Below are 20,412 nucleotides of genomic sequence, written 5' to 3'. Positions count from 1 at the left end.
TGTTTCTTATTGTTACTGTTTTTTTTCAGTATTTTTAAAGTCACAGAGATCCCTATATTTAAACATAAAAACAGTCAGTTTAAATGTACTTTTTATATATTATTTACTTTCATTGGCCTCACATCAAGAGCAAAATGATTTTTTTATGAAGAGAGGAGAATAATTTTTTATACTTTATGAACTTGTATAATTTCTTGAATTTGGTAGTGATTTTTGATATATAATACAGGATATACTCAAAACAAGTATGTTTATCCTATGCTAACAAAAAGCAACCAAAATTTAAAGTGTCAAAAATCGAATACAAAGATATAGCTTTTTCCCACTTTAGGTTAAATTCAGAAGTCACTGATATACTACATAGCTGAGTGTAGAATGAGCTGAATTTTAAGTGACCTCTATCTTTTCTAACCCTCATATATAATATTTTCTACAAATAAATAGAGTTCATACTGAAAGTCAAGACAGAGTAGAAACATGTCAAGATAGCCAAAATTTCACTGGATGCTAAAGGACTACCACACACACACACACACACACACACACACACACACAGGCAGAATTTCATTCCTATAAAGTGTTGTTCTTAAAAATAAAAAATGCAGCTATCTGAAATTGGGTTTTCAATAGATTTGCTCCATTTTGGATGCACAGATTCAGAGTGCTACATTACTATGATCAAATACTGGTAAACAGAATGCAGATTATCAAGATCATACACCCTGATCAAGTGGGATTCATCCCAGGGATGCAGGGATGGTTCAACATATGCAAATCAATCAATGTAATACACTATATTAACAGAGCTGGGGAAAAAAACCATATGATCATCTCACTAGATGCAGAAAAAGCACTGGACAAAATCCAACACCCATTCATAATAAAAACCCTACAGAAAATTGGAATAGATGGTCTTTATATCAACCCAATAAAAGCCATCTATGAAAAACCAACAGCCAATATCATACTAAATGGTAAAAAACTGAAATTCTTCACTAAAATCAGGAACAAGACAAGGATGTCCACTATCACCACTCCTGTTCAATATAGTTCTGGAAACATTAGCCACAGCAATTAGAGAAGAGAAAGAAATAAAAGGAATAAAGATAGGAAAAGAAGAAGTCAAATTGTCATTATTTGCAGATGATATGATACCCTATATAGATGACCCCAAAAGTCTCTCTAGACTTAATAACCAAATTAGGTAGAGTAGCTGGATACAAGGTCAACACACAAAAATCAATAGCCTTCCTGTACATGAACAATAGACTCATTGAGAGAGGAACTGGAGAAACAGCTCCTTTCACAATAGAATCCAAAAAAATGAAATATATAGGAATGAATCTAATGAAAGAGATGAAAGACCTCTACTGTGAAAACTACAGTACTCCAAAAAAAGAGATTGAAGAGGACATCAGAAAATGGAAAAGCATCCCTTACTCCTGGGTAGAAAGAACCAATAAAGTGAAAATGGTCATACTTTCAAAACTGCTCTGTAGATTTAATGCAATCCCAATTGAAATTTCAACAGTGTACTTTACAGAACTTGAGAAAACAATGCAAAAATTCATTTGGAACAAGAAGAGACCTAGAATAGCAAAAGCAATCCTAGGCAACAAAGACAAGGTAGGTGGTATCACAATCCCCAACTTGAAACTCTACCACAAAGCTACTGTGATAAAAACATCATATAACTGGCAAAGGAACAGACCCAAGGATCAGTGCAACAGATTAGTAGACCCAGAAACAACTCCAGACATACTCAGCCACTTCATCTTTGACAAAGGAGCCAAACACCCTCACTGAAAGAAAGATAGCCTGTTTTATAAATGGTGCTGGAAAAATTGGGTTTCAACTTGCCAAAGATTAAAACTAGACCTATATCTCTCACCATCCACTAAACTAAAATCAAAATGGTTCAAAGAGGAGTTGCACAGAACACGCCAAATCATCCCGCTGCAGACAGGCAGCCACCTGGTTCCACACTACAAAGATGCAGAGCACACCAGACCACCAGACCAAGGTACTGAGTCCCGCTGCTCCCGGCCCAGAGGTAGGCCCTTCTCAGCAGCTGTCCCACTGCTCCTGGTCCAGAGGAAGGGGCTTCCCGGCCACCATCCCTCCCGCTGCTCCCAGCCCACAGGAAAGGGCTTTTGGGTCACCATCCCTACCGCTGCTCCTGGCCCCTGTCCCACCTCTCCCAGCTCAGAGGAGGTAATCCGTGCAGGCAATAACAGCCCCCCGCCACAGTCGAAATGAGAAAACACCTAAATAAGTCTCAAAACCAGACTTCCAGATCACCTACAGCAAACCCAAAGGGAAATGAGATAGAAGACTCTCATACTCAACCACCTGGACCCACTGAATGGGCAACAAAAGGGGATCTGGAAAAAATGAAATCAGAAATAATTTCTCAGATAACAGGAGAAATTGTGCCACTAGTGCAAGACATGATTAATAAATCTAGAGAGGAGCTCAGGAACATGATGGAATCCCAACATAAGAAACAAATGGAATCCATAAAACAGATGCAAATAGATTTCCAGGACATGAAAAACTCCACTGAAAGTCTACACAGCAGAATGAGCCAATGTGAGGACAGAATTTCAGATATAGAAGATAAGATTGAAATTAGTGACCAGGAAAAGAAAAATTGCTTCAAAATTATAAGGGAACATGAAAAATCAATCCAGCAGCTGCTAGATGATGCAAAGAAGAATAACATAAGACTGATTGGAGTCAATGAAGAAACAGGAGAGAGGGGAGATGACATAAAAAATCTCTTCACAGAAATAATGGCAGAAAACTTCCCAAGCAGGGGAAAAGAGCTTGACATACAGATAAGTGAGGCATATAGGACTCCAAATAGCCTTGATCAAAAAAAATCTACACATAGGCATATAATTGTTAAGATTCCAGAAACACAACAGAAGAACAAAGTTGTCCAAGCAGTCAGAGAAAAGAAACAAATCACATACAAAGGAAAGCCCATCAGAATCACAGCAGACTTCTCAACACAAACCACCAAGGCAAGAGGAGCTTGGAGTGACATATTCCAAGCCCTAAAAGAAAACAGCTTCCAACCCAGATTGACGTACCCTGCAAAACTATCTTTCAAAATGGATGGAGAAATAAGATACTTTCATGACAAAGAGCACCTTAGGAACTTGGTGAATACCAAACCAGCACTCCAAAGAATTTTACACAATATCCTAGGAACAGACATTGAGGATCACAGCCCCAGGAAGCAAAGCAGAATGAACCCATCTGGCATGACAAGAAATTAAATGGAAAGAGGGAGAACCCAACAAAAAGAAAAACTCATGGCAATGACAAGTCAATATGTTTCAGTTATAACCATCAACATTAATGGTCTCAATTCACCCATCAAAAGAAATAGACTGGCAGAATGGGTCAAGAAGCAAAATCTAACAATATGCTGCATACAAGAAACACATTTAATTCAAAAGGAAACTCATAGACTGAAAGTTAAAGGGTGGAAAACAATACTCCATGCAACAGGAACCTGAAAAAAAGCAGGAGTAGCTATCCTCTCTGCATATCAAGTAGATTTCCAACCAACACTGATTAAGAGAGAGGAAGAAGGACACTACATCCTTGTAAAGGGAAGAATCCAAGAGGAAGAGATGACAATCATAAATATCTATGCAACAAACATTAGTGCACCCAACTATATAAAACAAATACTAACGGACATGAAAAGTCATATATGCACTAATACAATTGTAGTGGGGGACCTCAACACCCCACTGTCACAGATAGATCAACTAGACAAAAAATAAGTAATGAAATACTAGAACTCAATCGAACTCTTGAACAAATGAACTTAACAGATGTTTACAGAGTGTTCCACCCCACAAAATCAGAATACACATTCTTCTCAGCTGCACAGGGGTCATTCTCCAAATAGACCACATACTCACACATAGAACATGTTTAAGTAAGTGCACAGGAATTGAAGTTATCCCCTGTATATTATCAGACCATAGTGCGATGAAATTGGAGATCCATAGCAAAAGAAACTCAAAAAATTTCATAAACATGTGGAAATTGAACAACACACTTCTGAATAACCAATGGGTCACAGAGGAAATTGAAGAAGAAATCAGACAGTTCCTTCAATTAAATGACAATGACAATACAACATATCAGAATCTATGGGACACAATGAAAGCAGTCTTATGAGGGAAATTCATAGCAGTGAATACACATATTAGGAAAACAGAACAAGCCCAATTAAACAACCTGATGCGGAACCTCAAGCTTCTAGAAAAAGAAGAACAGGACAATCCCAGAGCTCATACAAGGGAGGAAATGATAAAGATCAGAGGAGAAATCAATGCAATGGAGACTAAGAGAACAATACAAAAAATCAATGAAGCCAAGAGTTGGTTCTTCGAAAGAATCAACAAAATTGATAAACCCTTAGCCAACCTTGTCAGAAAAAGCAAAGGCCCAAATCCACGCAATTAGGAATGAAAAGAGTGAAATTACAACAGACCCAGCAGAAATCCAGAGGATCATCAATACCTACTTCCAGAACCTATACACCAGTAAGATGGACAACACAGAAGAAATGGACAAATTCCTAGATACATATGAATTACCAAAGTTGAACGAAGAAGACCTAAAAATTCTGAACAACCCAATATCAACCAATGAAACTGAAAATGCAATTAAAAACTTATCAACTAAGAAAAGCCCAGGCCCTGATGGCTTCACTGATGAATTCTACAAGACATTTAGAGAGGAACTGCTGCCACTACTGTTTAAACTCTTCAATGAAATTGAAAGGGTAGCAACACTCCCAAATTCATTCCTGGAAGCAAGCATCACCTTGATCCCCAAAGCAGAGAAAGATCCAACTGAAAAAGAGAACTATAGGCCAATCTTACTAATGAACATAGATGCAGAAATCCTTAATAAGATAATGGCAATCAGAATGCAGAAGATCATCAAGAAGATCATACATCCTGATCAAGTGGGATTCATCCTAGGGATGCAGGGATGGTTCAACATACCCAAATCAATCAATGTAATACACTATTTCAATAGAGCCAAGGACAAAAACCATATGATTATCTCTATAGATGCAGAAAAAGCATTTGACAAAATCCAACATGCATTTATGATAAAAACTCTACAAAAAATTGGAATAGATGGTCTCTACCTCAAACTGATAGAAGCCATCTATGAAACACCAACAGCCAATATCATACTCGATGGTCAAAAACTGAAATCCTTCACACTAAAATCAGGAACAAGACAAGGATGTCCACTATCACCACTCTTGTTCAATAGAGTTCTGGAAACATTAGGCACGGCCATTAGACAAGAGAAAGAAAGAAAAGGAATAAAGATAGGTAATGAAGAAGTCAAATTGTGATTATTTGCAGATGACATGATACTCTATAGAGAAGACCCCAAGAACTCCACCAAAAGTCTTCTAGACTTTATAACCAAATTCAGTCAAGTAGCTGGTTACAAGGTCAACACACAAAAATCAATAGCTTTCCTCTACACCAATGACAGACTCACTGAGAGAGAAATAGGGCAAATAATTCCTTTCACAATAGCATCCAAAAAACTGAAATAGCTAGGAATCAACCTAATGAAAGAAATCAAAGACCTCTTCTCTGAAAACTATGGCACTCTGAAAAGAGAGATTGAAGATGATATCAGAAAACGGACAGACATCCCCTGCTCCTGGGTAGGAAGGATTAATATAGTGAAAATGGCCATACTTCCAAAACTGCTATATAGATTTAATGCAATTCTGATTGAGATCCCAGCAGCATACTTCATAGACCTTGAGAAAACAATCCAAAAATTCATTTGGAACAAGAAGAGACCCAGAATAGCAAAAGCAGTTCTAGGTAACAGAGACATGGCAGGGGGTATCACAATCCCCAACCTGCAACTCTACTACAAAGCTACTGTGATCAAAACAGCATGGTACTGGCAAAGAAACAGACTTGAGGACCAGTGGAACAGATTAGAAGATGCAGAAACAATGCCAGACACACTCAGCCATCTCATCTTTGATAAAGGAGCCAAACACCCTCACTGGAGGAAAGATAGCCTCTTTAATAATTGGTGCTGGATAAATTGGGCTTCTACTTGCCAAAGATTCAAACTAGACCTGTATCTCTCACCATGCACTAAATTAAAATCAAAATGGATTAAAGATCTAAATATTAAAATAGAAACTCTGAAGCAGTTGGAACAGAGGTTAGGTAGAACCCTTGAAGACATTGGTGTAGGAAAAGATTTTATGAACAAAACCTCAGTTGCCTGTGAACTAGCACAAACAATCAACAAGTGGGATCTCTTCTTATTAAAAGGCTTCTGCACAGCAAGAGAAACCACCAGCAGTGTGAAGAGACAACCCACAATGTGGGAAAAAATCTTCACCTGCTCTTCCTCAGACAAAGGTCTACTATCTCAGATCTATAAAGAACTTAAAAAGATCAGACCTCCCAAATTTAAAGACCCAATCTGAAAATGGGCATCTGAAATGAACAGACATTTCTCAGACAAAGAAGTAGAAATAGCAAATAAATACATGAAAAAATGGTCAACATCACTGGTCATTTGAGAGATGCAAATGAAAACAATGCTGAGATTCCACTTCACTCCAGAAAGAATGGCTGCTATCATGAAATCAACCAATAACAAATGCTGGTGGGGCTGTGGGGAAAGAGGAACCCTGCTCCACTGCTGGTGGGAGTGTAGACTGAGGCAACCACTGTGGAAATCAGTATGGAGATACCTCAAAGAACTAGGACTGGAAGTCCCATTTGACCCTGCTATTCCACTGCTGGGGATCTTCCCCAAAGAATTAAAAGAATCATACCACAGCGATATATGTGTGCCCATGTTCATAACAGCACAGTTTGTAATAGCTAAAACTTGGAAACAGCCCAAATCCCCATCAACTGGAGACTGGATAAAGAAAATGTGTTTTTTAAATAAAATGGAGTACTACTCAGCTATAAAAAATGAGAAATTAGAGACATTTATAGCTAAGTGGATGCACATTGAGGCGATACTCTTAAGTGAAATAAATAGGACACACATATATAAATTCCAAATAGTTTCTCTGGTGTGAGAAACTGAAAGTGTAACTAAGGACTAAATGTATACTAGGTAATGTGAAATAGGAAGAAAAGGGGCAAAGGGGAAGGAAGTGGGAGGCCTAGGGGAAAGGATAGAAGGGAATGGGATTAACATGAGAAAATGGAAAAATAGGAACAAAATCTTTGTAAATAGGGAGGACTGGAGGGGTTGAAGGGAGGGCTGGGCAAGGGTGAAAAATAAGAACCAAGAGAGACTATGTAAAGGTGCAAATTTCCAATGATGAATGTCATTATATTGAATACCTAAAATGTACCAATGATTAGAATGAATAATCCATAATGTCAAATAGGAAGAAAAGGTCCAAAGGGGTAGGGGTAGTGGGAGGGGCAGAGGAAAGGAAAGAAGGGAAAGGAAAAATGCTGAGAAATGGAAAAAATGGAAATAAAGTCTTTGTAAATAGGGAAGGGTGGAGGGTGTGAAGGGAGGGCTAGGAATGGGGAAAAAATAAGAACCAAGATGCATTATATAAAGGTACAATTCCCAATAAGAAATGTAATTGTGTTGTATACCTACAATGTACCAATAAAAGAATTTAATTAAAAAAAAAAAGAAAAGAAAGAATGGTTCAAAGATATAAACATTGAAACAGAAACACTAAGCCAGCTGGAAGAGAGGTTAGGTAAAACTCTTGAAGACATTGGTGTAGGTAAAGATTTCATGAACAAAACCTCAGTCGCAGGTGAACTAACACAATGAATCAACTATTGGGATCTCACCTCATTTAAAAGCTTCTGCACAGTAAGAGAAACCACCAAAAGCGTGAAGAGTCAACCCACAATGTGGGAAAAAAATTTACCAGCTGTTTCCCAGACAAAGATATATATCTAGAATCTATAAAGAACTTAAAAAAATCAGACCTCCCAAATTAAAAAACCCAATCCAAAAATGGGCATCTAAAATGAACAGACATTTCTCAGAGGAAGAAGTAGAAACAGCAAATAAAGATATGAAAAACTGTTCGACATCACTGGTCATTTAAGAGATGCAAATGAAAATAACAGTGAGATTCCACCTCACCCCAGAAAGAATGGCTGCTATCAAGAAATCAACCAATAGCAAATTCTGGTGGGGTTCTGGCGAAAGAGGAACCATTCTCCACTGTTGGTGGGAGTGTAGAATGTTGCAACCACTGTGGAAATCAGTATGGAGATACCTCAAAAAATTACAATTAGAGGTCCCATTTGACCCAACTATTCCCCTACTGGGTATCTTCCTAAAAAAAGTAAAAGAATCATACCACAGTGATATATGTGTATCCATGTTTATAGAGGCACAGTTTGTAATAGCTAAAACTTGGAAACAGCCCAATTGCCCATCAACTGGAGACTGGATACAAAAGTTGTTTTCTTTTTTGTAAAATGGAGTACTACTCAGCCATAAGGAATGAAAAACTAGAGAAATTTATAGGTATATGGATGTACATTGAGGCCATACTCTTTAGTGAAATAAATAGGACACACGTGTAAATATTGAAGTTTCTCTTGTGTGAGAAACTGAAAGTGTAAATAAGGATCAAAATGTATAATAGATAATTTGAAAGAGGAAGAAAAGTTCCAAAGGGGAAGGGGAATTGGGAGGGGTAGAGGAAAGGAAAGAAGGGAAAGGAATAAATATGAGAAAAGGAAAAAATGAAAACAAAGTCTCTGTACATAGGGAGGGGTGGAGGGTTTGAAAGGGGGGCAGGGGAATGGGGAAAAAATAAGAACCAAGATATATCATGTAAAGGTACAAATTCCCAATGATGAATCTCATCATATTGTATACCTAAAATGCATCAATAAACTTAATGAAAAAGATAGCCACTGAATAAATTTACTGTGTGTAGGTGATATAAATTAATGATAAGTGTGAAAGGGATGGTGTAAAATGCTTTTAAAAATATGTACCTCTGCTGGGTATGGTGGAGCATGCTTGCAATCCCAACATTCAGAAAGCTGAGGTAGGAGGGTCACTGTTAGTTCGAGGCCAGCCTGTGCCACACAGTGAGTTCAAGGACGGCCTGACCTACACAGTGAGACCCTATCTCAGAAAACCGAAGGAAAAAAAATATAGACCTCTAATTGTATACATGCATTAAAAAACATCTGGAAAGTATATACTAAAAAGTTATCATTGGTTTCCTATACACTATGGAATTACAATTAATTTTTTTAGGCTTTTCTCTGTTCTCTGAAATTTTGACAGGGACTTAAAAACAAGTAAACAAATAAAACACAAAGCCCATCCACCTCCCTGCCCTCTCTCCATTCCTCTCTTTTAGAAACTATCCACCTTTTCCATTCTAACTTCACTTCAGAGAAAATATATGTTACAGTTACACTGTTTTAAGTTCTCATTATCTTATTGCAAAGTGAGAAAGAAATTCTAGGATAGAAATACTTCCTCAAACTTATTTTTTTAATTAAAAACTTATTTCTTAGGCTTCTGCTTTATACTGACAATATGAAAGAAGGGGACTTGTAAGGAAACGGAAAATAAAGTTTCAGGATGCCTGTGCCTTTATTAAAGGTGATGAAGGCAATCTGATGGTGATACTGGTCACCCTATTGATTCTGGGATTAATCAGACTGACCTGGCTGGATAGGCAAGCATTCTTTTTTTCCCTCTTAGCTTTACACGCACACTTAACAGGCTAGGATAACCCTCTCTGAGAGAAGTGCCATATTTTTTTCAAGGACAAAGGCAACATCTTTAAAGAAAAAGATTTATCATACTAAGTGAATAAAACATTTTTGTCTTACCAAAATAAAATCACTGCATCAGTGCAGAAATCATCTAAATGTAGGAGACCAATGAAAATTTAAGCATACCTGTGCTTAATTAAAGCAAGAATATTATAAAGTTTCTTTTATAATTAAAGTAATTCTGCCAGACAACACTGGGATAGTGTCTCTTTAATTCCTAAAACAATAACTGGGTCAAAATAAATGTTCAACAAATATCTACTGAACTAAAAAGAAGGTATGAATATATTAACTATATAATTTGCATTTTTCCATGTGGAGAAAAAGAAAGTAAAGGGAAAAGTTCATAATGGTGGTACTAACAGGAATAAAACAGGAGGGTAACCACTAAGCAATAAAATCAGATGATTTTTAATGAAAGAAAAATTTTGAGTTTTTACTTAGAAGAATTATAGTTATATTCACTAATGAATCCCTGAAAAGTGTACAAGTCTCAAAAGTAGCAGGGACCTAATCTCATGGTAAAATGCTACTTTTCCTGCTAGTTGCACCACAAAAATAAAATTAAATGGTATTAAACTGATAATCAAAATATTTAACAACTCTAAAGGTACAGATACTTAACTATTAGAAAGGATACGAGACCGGTGATCCTGATGCCAAATCCTGGCCTTCCATAGTATTTATTTATCTGGCATGCATTATATTAAAAAAGGAAGAAGAATCCCCCACAAACATATATGGACCATTTATTAATTTAATTTATTATATGTGCATTTCAGAATCATTTAAAAATCTTTAGCTTCACACTTCTGACTTGCACAAATGATTTACTCAGTTAACTAGAAGAAATTCTTTTAATAGCTGGGATATTTTCTAACTGAATATTAGAAATTCATCTGTGAAAAGCGATGTTTGTTGTGAAATTCCTCATTTACCTTCAGTGTTATAAGTGTTAGGAAATAGCATAGTATTGTTTCACCAGGGTGTGATTTTGGACAAGTGACAACCATTTGCTATCTGATTCAACTATTTTATGAGGAAGCAGTTAAGTGAGATTTAAAAATGACAAAAAGGTTTTGTTTGACTGGTGCTACTCGGCTGTTTGAGGTGCTGCATGAAGCAGTCTGATGGAGATAATGAGGACATCTCCAGGTTCAGCTGGAAGAGTGCTCTGAATCATTAGTGATATCTTCCATGGTCAAAGAATTGGAAATAATGGTACATAACATGCCATATAGCTGCCATCCCTGACTCAATTATCTCTAAAGTTCTTTCACGCTCTACAATTCTGTTTTTCCATTAACCATAGTGACTCAAAATGGTTATTTCACTTTTCCAAAGTACATAATTTATATCTAAGGAGTACTGTAGCTATTGGTAGATGCTGGTTCACTGCAAAAAGCATCATACTATTCTCTATACAGCTCTGTAATATTCTTATTCAGTTATAGGATTTCATGGGGCAGCACAAATTGCTTTGTAAACTTGAGAATGCATCACTGGTTGTTGTTCTTGGTGGATAAACCACACAGCTTATGATTTATCTCAGTGGACACCATTAGCATTTCAATGTGGTAGGCCTTTCCCTATACTTAGAAGCAGAACAAAATAAGATGTGGTCATTTCTGGCATTTTAAAAAGCCATTTCCAGTAGTTTGCTTAAATATATTACAAAATACTTAAATGAAAGGAATATTTATGATTTCTATCAGTAGCTTCCATCATTTGGGTTACCCTTAAATGAAAAGCATGATCAATACTACATCCAAAAAGATGAAAAATCACATATGTGAGGGACTGTATAATCCATTCATTGTTTTACGGATGCTCAGGTCTCTGGAGAGCGCTCCTGAGTGCAAGATGATAGTCCCGAGTGATGAGTCTTACATTTAGGTAGCTGAGCTAGCTGAAAGACATGTAATATCACAAGTAGTGGGGAGCTTCCCATTGAACAAGGACTGAAGGAGATTCTGGCATAGTGGTCATTCTTGCAAATGCATGAATTATTTTGTGTGTAAACAAATGTAATAGTGCTGTCCATGTTTCACAAGGAAGGTCAGTGACAAATGTATACTGTAGTTTGTATCCAATACTATAAATTGCTCTTTTTGAAAACAAATCACCTACTAACTAGCTTTTCTCTTTTTCTACATCTCCTGAAAATTACTTAAAATCTTTTGTGATTTATATTATTACTAACCCATCCTTCACAAAATACATCTCCTAATATACTTCTTGATCAAAAAATTAAATAAATTTAACAAAACAATGGTATAGTGTCCCAAACGACAGATAAAATAATTTTTTTTTTTGGTACCAGGGATTGAACTCAGGTCCTTGCACTTGCGCAGCAGGCGGCAAAATCACTGAGCTAAATCCCTGGCCCCAGATAAAATAATTTTAAAATCTTGTTCTTACCTATAAAATATGATAGGAGTATTGCCAGGAGCACTGAGACTCCTACAGCACACAGTGCAGTACATTTCCAGCTACAGTACTTCGAAGACTTCTTGAATTTAAAAGCACTTCTTGATAGGGTGTTTCTAGGTAATGGCCGAGTAGGCGGCGAATAAACAGAGCCAGATGCCATTGTGTATCCTGGGGTTGCAGTACTGAACAGTGGCGTTGTCCCTGTTCCTGTTTTGAATAGGAAATGCCTGTGAAAAAGGAGAATATCGTTATAAGATGTGGTTATGTTATGATAGGAATGTGTTAAATTTGAGAGCCAGATGCACTTATGGACTAGCTCTCCACTGTTTCTTTCTCTCTCATTTACCTTGTATAACTTAAAAAATTAAAAATTAAGTAAATGCTTTAACCAAAAAACCAAAATCTTAAAAATGAATCTAATGAAAGAGACTGATATTTAGTGTACGTAAGGGGTTGTATGTACAAATGATCACTGTCACTTCAAGTAGACATCTTCAGAGACTATAAAGTTATTCTAATCATATACCTGTAATTTATTGAACAAAGCCATTTTGGAACATCCCTTTGCGAACTGTGTTAAGGGTATCTTCATAACTCACATAAGAAAACTAGTCTTGTTACTTTACAGCCACACATGTACTTATACGAGAGCACGTACTCATGTAAGCACATGTACACACGATCGTGCTGATGTTCTGCATATACATTTACTTTTTGGATATCCATGGAAACATTCTCACCCTAGCCTGCTTCCTCACTTGCCATGGGCACTGGTCAGTTCTCAAGGGATGTAAACTATTTTATTTTTAGCTTATGTCAAACACAATCAGGAAGGTAAATCTGCAGGAGCTGAGAGGGAAAAAAATCACAGAATATTTTGTAAAACCAATCCTAAATGAATGAAGAGGTCAGTGAAGCAGGTTTTAGATCATCTATCAAAAGATTCCCTAACAACTGAATCATACTATAGTGGAGCCCACAGACTCTAAAAGCTATGTACTGTCCTATTTTGAAAAAAATTTTAAGCAGAAATTTAGGGAAAATGACTGATTAAAAAATTCCTATTAACAAAAAACTCTCCAAATTTAAAAACAGCACCACACTTTTTATGGTTTACAATTAATATTATGCTGGTAACACTGTAAATTCAGTTGGTGTCCTAACATTCGTAATAACACTCCCCTCTAGCCTGTGCCGTGAAGTTAAATGGGCTGTGTTTTCTCCTTCACATTCAGGAGGTTAAAGATGCCCGAGTATCCCATGTATGGTCTTTACATAAGACGCATTCACAGGGTACATGGCTAAATATTTCATTTCAATGCTCATGTATTTTATTATATATTAGAAAACAATTCAATATATGGAATTATTAAAGGGGTTAATAACATAACTGGAAAGCTAGACTTTCAGTGTTTTAATTCTGATTTATGTGTTCTTGGACAAGTTCTTTAACCATTCACTTTATTTTGATTTCTTAAATCGGTCAAATGGGGAACAGTCATATTTACCCCACAGAGTTGTTTTGAAGTTCAAATGAGTTAAAATTTATTGCAAAAGAATGTAAAAAGTGTTTGGAATATAATAAGCACTACATAAACTTTTAATGAATAAAGAGGAATTGAACTCATGATTTTATTATATCATTGCTTAGGAAAAGCCAAAAGGTATTTCAAGTGATGCAGAGAGTCTCCAGAAAATTATTAAGTGAATAACAACCTAGGTGGCATATAGAAATGGTGAAAGTCATTCAAGTGTGCCTAGCACAGATATAGGGTGAAAAATTCTGCATAGAAATCACAAGATTCAGGTACTTAAGTTCTTGCTCTCTCATTTCCTTGTAATGTGAATCTAGGAACCCTCAATGTTTTTTCCATCTGTAAAATGGAGCTAATGATTTATTTAGCTTACAAGGTTGTAAACCAGTTAATGAATTTAGAAATGCTTTGCCAACCACAAAATTAGAAAAGATGAAAATAACAAGTTACAACTTCTGTGTCTCATACTAGTGACTATATCATGAATCCATTTTCCTCTACTGAACTACTCTATAAAACTAATTTAAAAGTTTATGAATTAAATGGTATATTGGAGGGATCATTTTTAGCACTTCCCAACACAATCACATTTAACATAGTAAGTAAAAGTGTATTCTCTGTAACTAGATTGTTTTCAAATTCGGATGCCACCTATCACTAACTGGATGATGCTTAGTCAACTCACTTTCTATGCTTTAGTTTTATCATATGTGAAGTGAGTAAGATAATAGTACCTATTTTTATAGGCTTTTTGTGAGGATTAAATGAAGCAACAATATAATATGTACATTAGTATCAAGCACAAGATAAGTGCTCAATAAATATTAGATATTTATTATTCTGTTCAAAATCTATATTTCAACAAACCAAAAATAATAATTTGAAGGTCTTAAATCCCAGTTCAAAATATAACATCATTGCTGGTGATGCAGCCAAGTAGTGGAGTACTTGCCCAGCACACACAAGGCCCAAGGTTAATGTCTAGCACCACACACACATACACACACACACACACACACACACACACAGTAACATCATTAAAACCACTACATACAAAATGAATTTCCTAGTTTACAAATTGGGTACTGGTTGTTCTATACACTGGCATCAGTCTGAATGAGAAGATTGGCTGTATCTGGCTAAGAAGTAATGGTCATTTAGATGAAGCATCAGCAAACTTTTTGTACAAAGGCACAGAGAGTATTTTAGACTTTCCTGGTTGTCCTACTGAATATATGAATGATTGTGCTGTGTTTCAATAAAACTTAATGAACATTGACATTTTAATTCCATAGAATTTTCTTATGTCATGAAATATTTTTTTCACACTATCAATTATTCGAAGAGGAAAAGGCCATTTTACATCATAAGCAGCATGAAAACAGGTAGTAGGGCTGGATGTTTCCTGTGAACTATGGGTGGTTCCCAATCTACATTCTCACTCTTTTAAAGGATTATACAAGAAGACTGAGTAAGAAATACAGCAGACCATAGTAACAGACTATTCCTTCAACACTGGAGAGGATTAAAAGAACACAGTCTGAAGGATGCATAAACACTCTACTTGATGAAGGTGGAGCATATCTATGTATCTATGTATCTATCTATGTATCTATCTATCCATTCATCCATCATCCATCCATCATCTATCTGAATATATATATATACACACATTATATATGTATATAATTGAAGATGGTGAGACACACATTTAATTGGACAGAAATCTTATGGTTATCTTCTCAGAAATGTCACTCTAAAAAAGTCCTGGTATACACTACAGAGTGTATTTCATAGGACCAAATAATCATCTTCGCTGAGTATAGAAAAAGGATGATTAGGAACAACTTGTTTTGTTATTACCCAAGCATGAGTTCTGGCATCATATCCTTTTTGGATGACTCCTCCTAGTGTCACTATTGACTTGAGCTAACTATCCATTCTATCCCCTTCATGAATGACATAGTGATAACTACCATTTCCTGAGTACTTATTAAGTGTTATGTATTATTATTTCATTGATTATTCACTATAATGCACTGAAGGACAAAATAACTATTAGTATCACCATCCTACATCCTCCAAGTCTCAACTCAGATTTTATAACTTGATGATGCAATCCAACCAAAGCCGTCCCCTTCAGTTTCTATCATATCACAAATATATTTTCTTCAAAATGCTCACTGTAACCAGTTATTATCTTGTCATTTTGTTAACTTGTGTGGTGTATTACATTTTTACCCCTGGGGGTCAAACCAAGGGTTACTCTACCAGTAGGCTACATCCCTAACTGCTTTAAAAATATTTTTATTACTGTTTTGAGACAGGGTCTAAGTAAGCTGCCCAGGCTGTTTCTTCCATATGAAATTTATTCCTTCTTCTCGTGTTTGCTCTGCCTCCCTCCGTCAATTTCAGTGGCTGTTTTATTTCATTGACTCTGGAAGAGATGAGATAAGATGAAGAGTAGAAAGAGCCTGAGTCTCCTGTTGGTTTTTTAAAGTCCACATTATTAGTTGAAATGAAATGAACTGGAGTATAACCAGAATGTCTGGGAGCAAAAGAGCATGAATGAAAGACCCTTCACACCTGCCAAAGGCAATACATTCAGGCTTGGGGAAAGCAGAGAACCTCTGGAGCAGAGGATTCAATGGGACCCATGGAGAGAAGCCTGCTCCCTGCATGATGGGCAGCATGCTAGGAAGGTAGCAAGACTCCCAAGAAGGCTGAGGCTCTTTCTGCCATTTTTGAGGGTACAAAATAGCAGAGAGAGCTACCCAATGAAACTCTGCACATAGAAACAAGCAATATTCTGCAATATTGGGTACAAGGGCTCATGGCCTACAACAGATTACCTTGTTACAGTCTTTGGCACTACACAGATCTCCAGGGGGAGAGTAAATACACAGAGGATTTGAGGATATCTGAAAGCAACAGAATGAAGAAAATATTTTCCTTAGACTAGAAAAAACATTCTGTTTTACTAAGGGTTAGGAAGAGAGAAACAGAGGGGAATGGCTGAGGGCAGAGGGACTGATTGTGCCCCAACAATGAAGACCCTGTTCTGGCTTCTGAGGAAGGGACTCTAGTGTGCATGGCAGAGGAGCTGGGGAAACGACCTTAAATCTCAGGCAGAGAGGTGGGAGATAACTGGATACTAGAGAGAAAGAGGCCTGGAGTGTGTAGGTGATGCAGTTATACTGGGCCTTGCTGAGATTCCTATGTCTCAGCATGATTTATAAGAAGCTGACTTCTATGGTTTCAAGAGTAGCATAGAAACAGTCAAGTGTGCCACCAGAACTGAGGGTCTTCACAGACAGGAATAAAGCTGTCTCAGCAATAATTCACAGACTGATAATGGAGGAACAGACAGAATGAAACTAAATGTCCTGGTGGAGAAGACTCAATCACCAGATGCTCTCTGCTGCGTTCACAGCATCATGTTGAGCAATAGAGTAGGAGAGGGAAGGACTCAAAATATCTAAAGGAAAGTTCCAGGAATGAGGATTTAAATTGTACGCAAAACACTAAAGCTGTAATTCTAGCCTACTAAGTTGACAGTTACGTAGTGGACATATCATTCTTAGCCTAACGCCTGTCTTCTCTCATTAGAATGTGAATTCCACAAAGTCTTACCTTTTGTATGCTCCTGGGACATACTAGTTGTTCAATAAATATGTGTAAAATAAAATGGTAGATAAGGAAGGTGAGTAAATTTGAAAACAGTTAGGACCAAAGTGAAAAGCATCCTTGAAAAGTGTTAAAGCTTTATTCAAAACAGTTTTCAGTAATTTTAAAATGGGAGATGGGATTTGAATCTGCGTTCAAAAGGGTCTCTAAAGATTGCAATCTTAGCCTGAAGATAAAAACGTGATTATCCACTGAGTGGAGGACCATAAGTCTGATTGACGCTGACATCTGGTTTCAATTTCCCAAATCTGATTGTTGAGCCAGCCAAGAAAATCTTTCAAATATTAGGATTGAACAGTTATGAAATAATTATTTTTCTCAGAAGAAAGGGATACTTTGAGATATTGTCGGAAGCAAAGATGTAAGAGTTGGGGATGTGGCTCAGTAGAAGAACACCTCCTCTGCACGTGCGAGGCCCCGAGTTCACCAGCCCCTTCAAAAATACAAGGGAAAACGAATACATAATTTCTAAAGTATATTATTCATTAATATTATTATAGCTGAAGACTTCTTGGCCTTGAAACAATTTCTCTTTTATTTAATACATAAATTTACTTTTGTTGCTGCAAGAGACAATAGAATGAAATTTTATTTTTTGACCCTGATTTTAATATAATACTTTCTCCCCTTCTGTCAAATGACCATCCATCTTAGGAGAGCATCACATTAGGGTCTAGGCATTCTATGTACAGAAGCATTATAAAACATTGAACGAGGAGGCAAAGCACCAGTGGCTTATATTTTCAACTCATTTGTCTTCAATATGGCTTTCTAATATGTAGAGAAAGAATTAGTAAATATTGTTTAAATTGTATTTTGAAACCATTTACAAATGATGTCATTTGTGTGAGGAGTGATTCCTTCAGGTAAAATAGGCCATATAGATATTGTAAAATCCCCATGTAAAAAGCTCTTACACATGGTAGAAAACATCTGTGGGCATTATATTTCTATAGCAGAGAACATGTGGTATCAGATTTGGTAGAAATGGGGTAAGTGTTTGGGTTCAGACAGGATGCCATCTTTCCAAAGAAAAATTTTCTTTCCATTATAATACATAAAATATAAAATTCTGCAAACTGTATCCCATGATTAATAATATATCTTTAAATCCAGGTCTCCCTTTTAATTATCTCCAAGTCCAACACGATGATTCCTTATGTCAGGAATTCTACAAATGTTTACTGAACAAATATATATGGAAACTCATATGAGGTGTACAAAATAACTTTCTGTATGAAAAAATTATTTTGTCATCTAATGCTTTATAAGGCACCCATTTTTCTGTGTTATTAGTCTCTCATCCTATGACTCTTTGCCTGGTCATTCGACTTTGGGAATATGCTTTTCACATATAAAAATTCTGCAAAAAGTTCATATGGTTTTGACCTGGCCCACACGAAATTTGTAGAATAAAGGCAGAAATTTTTTTTACTCCTCATATTTGAGAATAAAAAAGTGAATTCTGTGAGAATATACCCCATTGTATTCAGCAATAAAGCAGGAGCAGCAGCAGCTTCTTTTTAAGATGGAGCACACTGGAGCCAGCTGATTTTGTTCTGATGTTTCTAATGATGCCCTGCATGATGCCTGCCTCCAGCTCCTCCGCTGTTTGTGCCTCTGTTTTTACTCTGGTGATGAACTAGAGAAGCACACTTGAAGAGAGACTATCAGAGACCAAAATGAGGAAAATCAATTTCAAGGCCCCAAAGACAGCTGGTGCAGAAGGTCACTGAACACTAACAGTTGCTTTGTGGCTTTGGAATCTTGAGGGGAATTCTATTTAACAACAGCAACAACAACAAGACAAGAACTGTGGAACTGCACTGCTTCATTAACTTCTAATGCTATGCAGCAGCTAACACACAAACGGGAAGAATTACTGTATATTAAGCACAATTAATAGTTGCTCTTTTGGCTTTGTAAATTGTAAGATCTGTTTTTTGTTGATCTGCCTTCAGTTCATCAGCTTCTGTTCTCTGTTCTAGTTTGCATTTTTAAGGGATTCTATGATGTATCTTTATAACGGTCAGGTCAAAAATTTAAATTTAGTACACACAGTGACAGAACTACTTCACTGTTTTTGCTTTCCCCATTCCCACCTTCTTGGTCACTATTTCAGTATCTCTGTTCTTTAGGTCTCAGATTGAGGGACTCTGGGTAATTTTCAATTACTCTTCCTTCCTGTCTGCTCCCAGAGTTCTACCTCCAGAGACTCCTGCATTCTTTTTTCACAGCATTTTTTCTTTCTTATTTCCAGGATACACAAGTTCTGTGTTTTCCAGCTCAACTTTCTCCTTTTAATCTATTTGTTGCAGACAGAGAAGAGGCAAGAGTAACATTTTCATTGGTAATTTTCTTCTACCCTCAAATGAAATGTCATGTTTTAAAATACTACACTGGCTGGGTGTGATTGCTCACAGCTGTAATCGCAGCACTGGGAGGCCAAGGCGGGAGGATCACTGCAAGTTTGAGACCAGCCAGGGCTACACAGTGAGTGCAAGGCCAGCCTGAGCTACATAGCAAGAGCCTGTCTCAAAACAAAACAAAACACCAAAATAAAACAAAACAAAAACCTGTGCTTACCCATATTCTGAATTACTTCTGTAAGTTCAGACATCGTTTTTAGCTTTTCTTTTTTTTTTTTGCTTAAATTCTTTTAATGGTACATTTTAGGTATACAATATGTTTACATTTATCATTGGGTGCTTGTACCTGTACATGATGCATCTTGGTTCTTATTTTTTCCCCATTACCTGTGTGCCCTTCCCCCGCTCCACCTTTTTAGCTTTTCTTATCTCAGGCCACTTGTGATTGCTTCTTCTTCTTTCCTTCCTTCTTTCTTTCTTTCTTTCTTTCTTTCTTTCTTTCTTTCTTTCTTTCTTTAATTCTACTTCTTAACCTCTTAGTGG

General features: G+C 36.6%; 1 protein-coding gene across 28 annotated transcripts in view; it reads right to left on the bottom strand.

Moving 5' to 3' along the window:
* Tenm3 (teneurin transmembrane protein 3) overlaps positions 1 to 20,412 on the bottom strand; it is a 2,554,979-nt gene that overhangs the window by 162,926 nt on the left and 2,371,641 nt on the right. For all 28 annotated transcript variants that reach the window (XM_087217023.1, XM_087217025.1, XM_087217024.1 and 25 more), the window contains one exon: positions 12,267 to 12,505. In XM_087217023.1, the coding sequence (XP_087073149.1) occupies positions 12,267 to 12,505 (239 nt within the window). The remainder of the gene's footprint in view (positions 1 to 12,266; positions 12,506 to 20,412) is intronic.

The sequence above is a fragment of the Heterocephalus glaber genome, unplaced genomic scaffold (assembly GCF_053883595.1).
Source record: "Heterocephalus glaber isolate CG9 unplaced genomic scaffold, H.glaber_assembly_v1.0 deba00001461, whole genome shotgun sequence".
In the NCBI taxonomy this organism is placed as follows: Eukaryota; Metazoa; Chordata; class Mammalia; order Rodentia; family Bathyergidae; genus Heterocephalus; species Heterocephalus glaber.
Note: the sequence above shows the minus strand (reverse complement) of the source record. Positions and strands in the feature narration are given on the sequence as shown.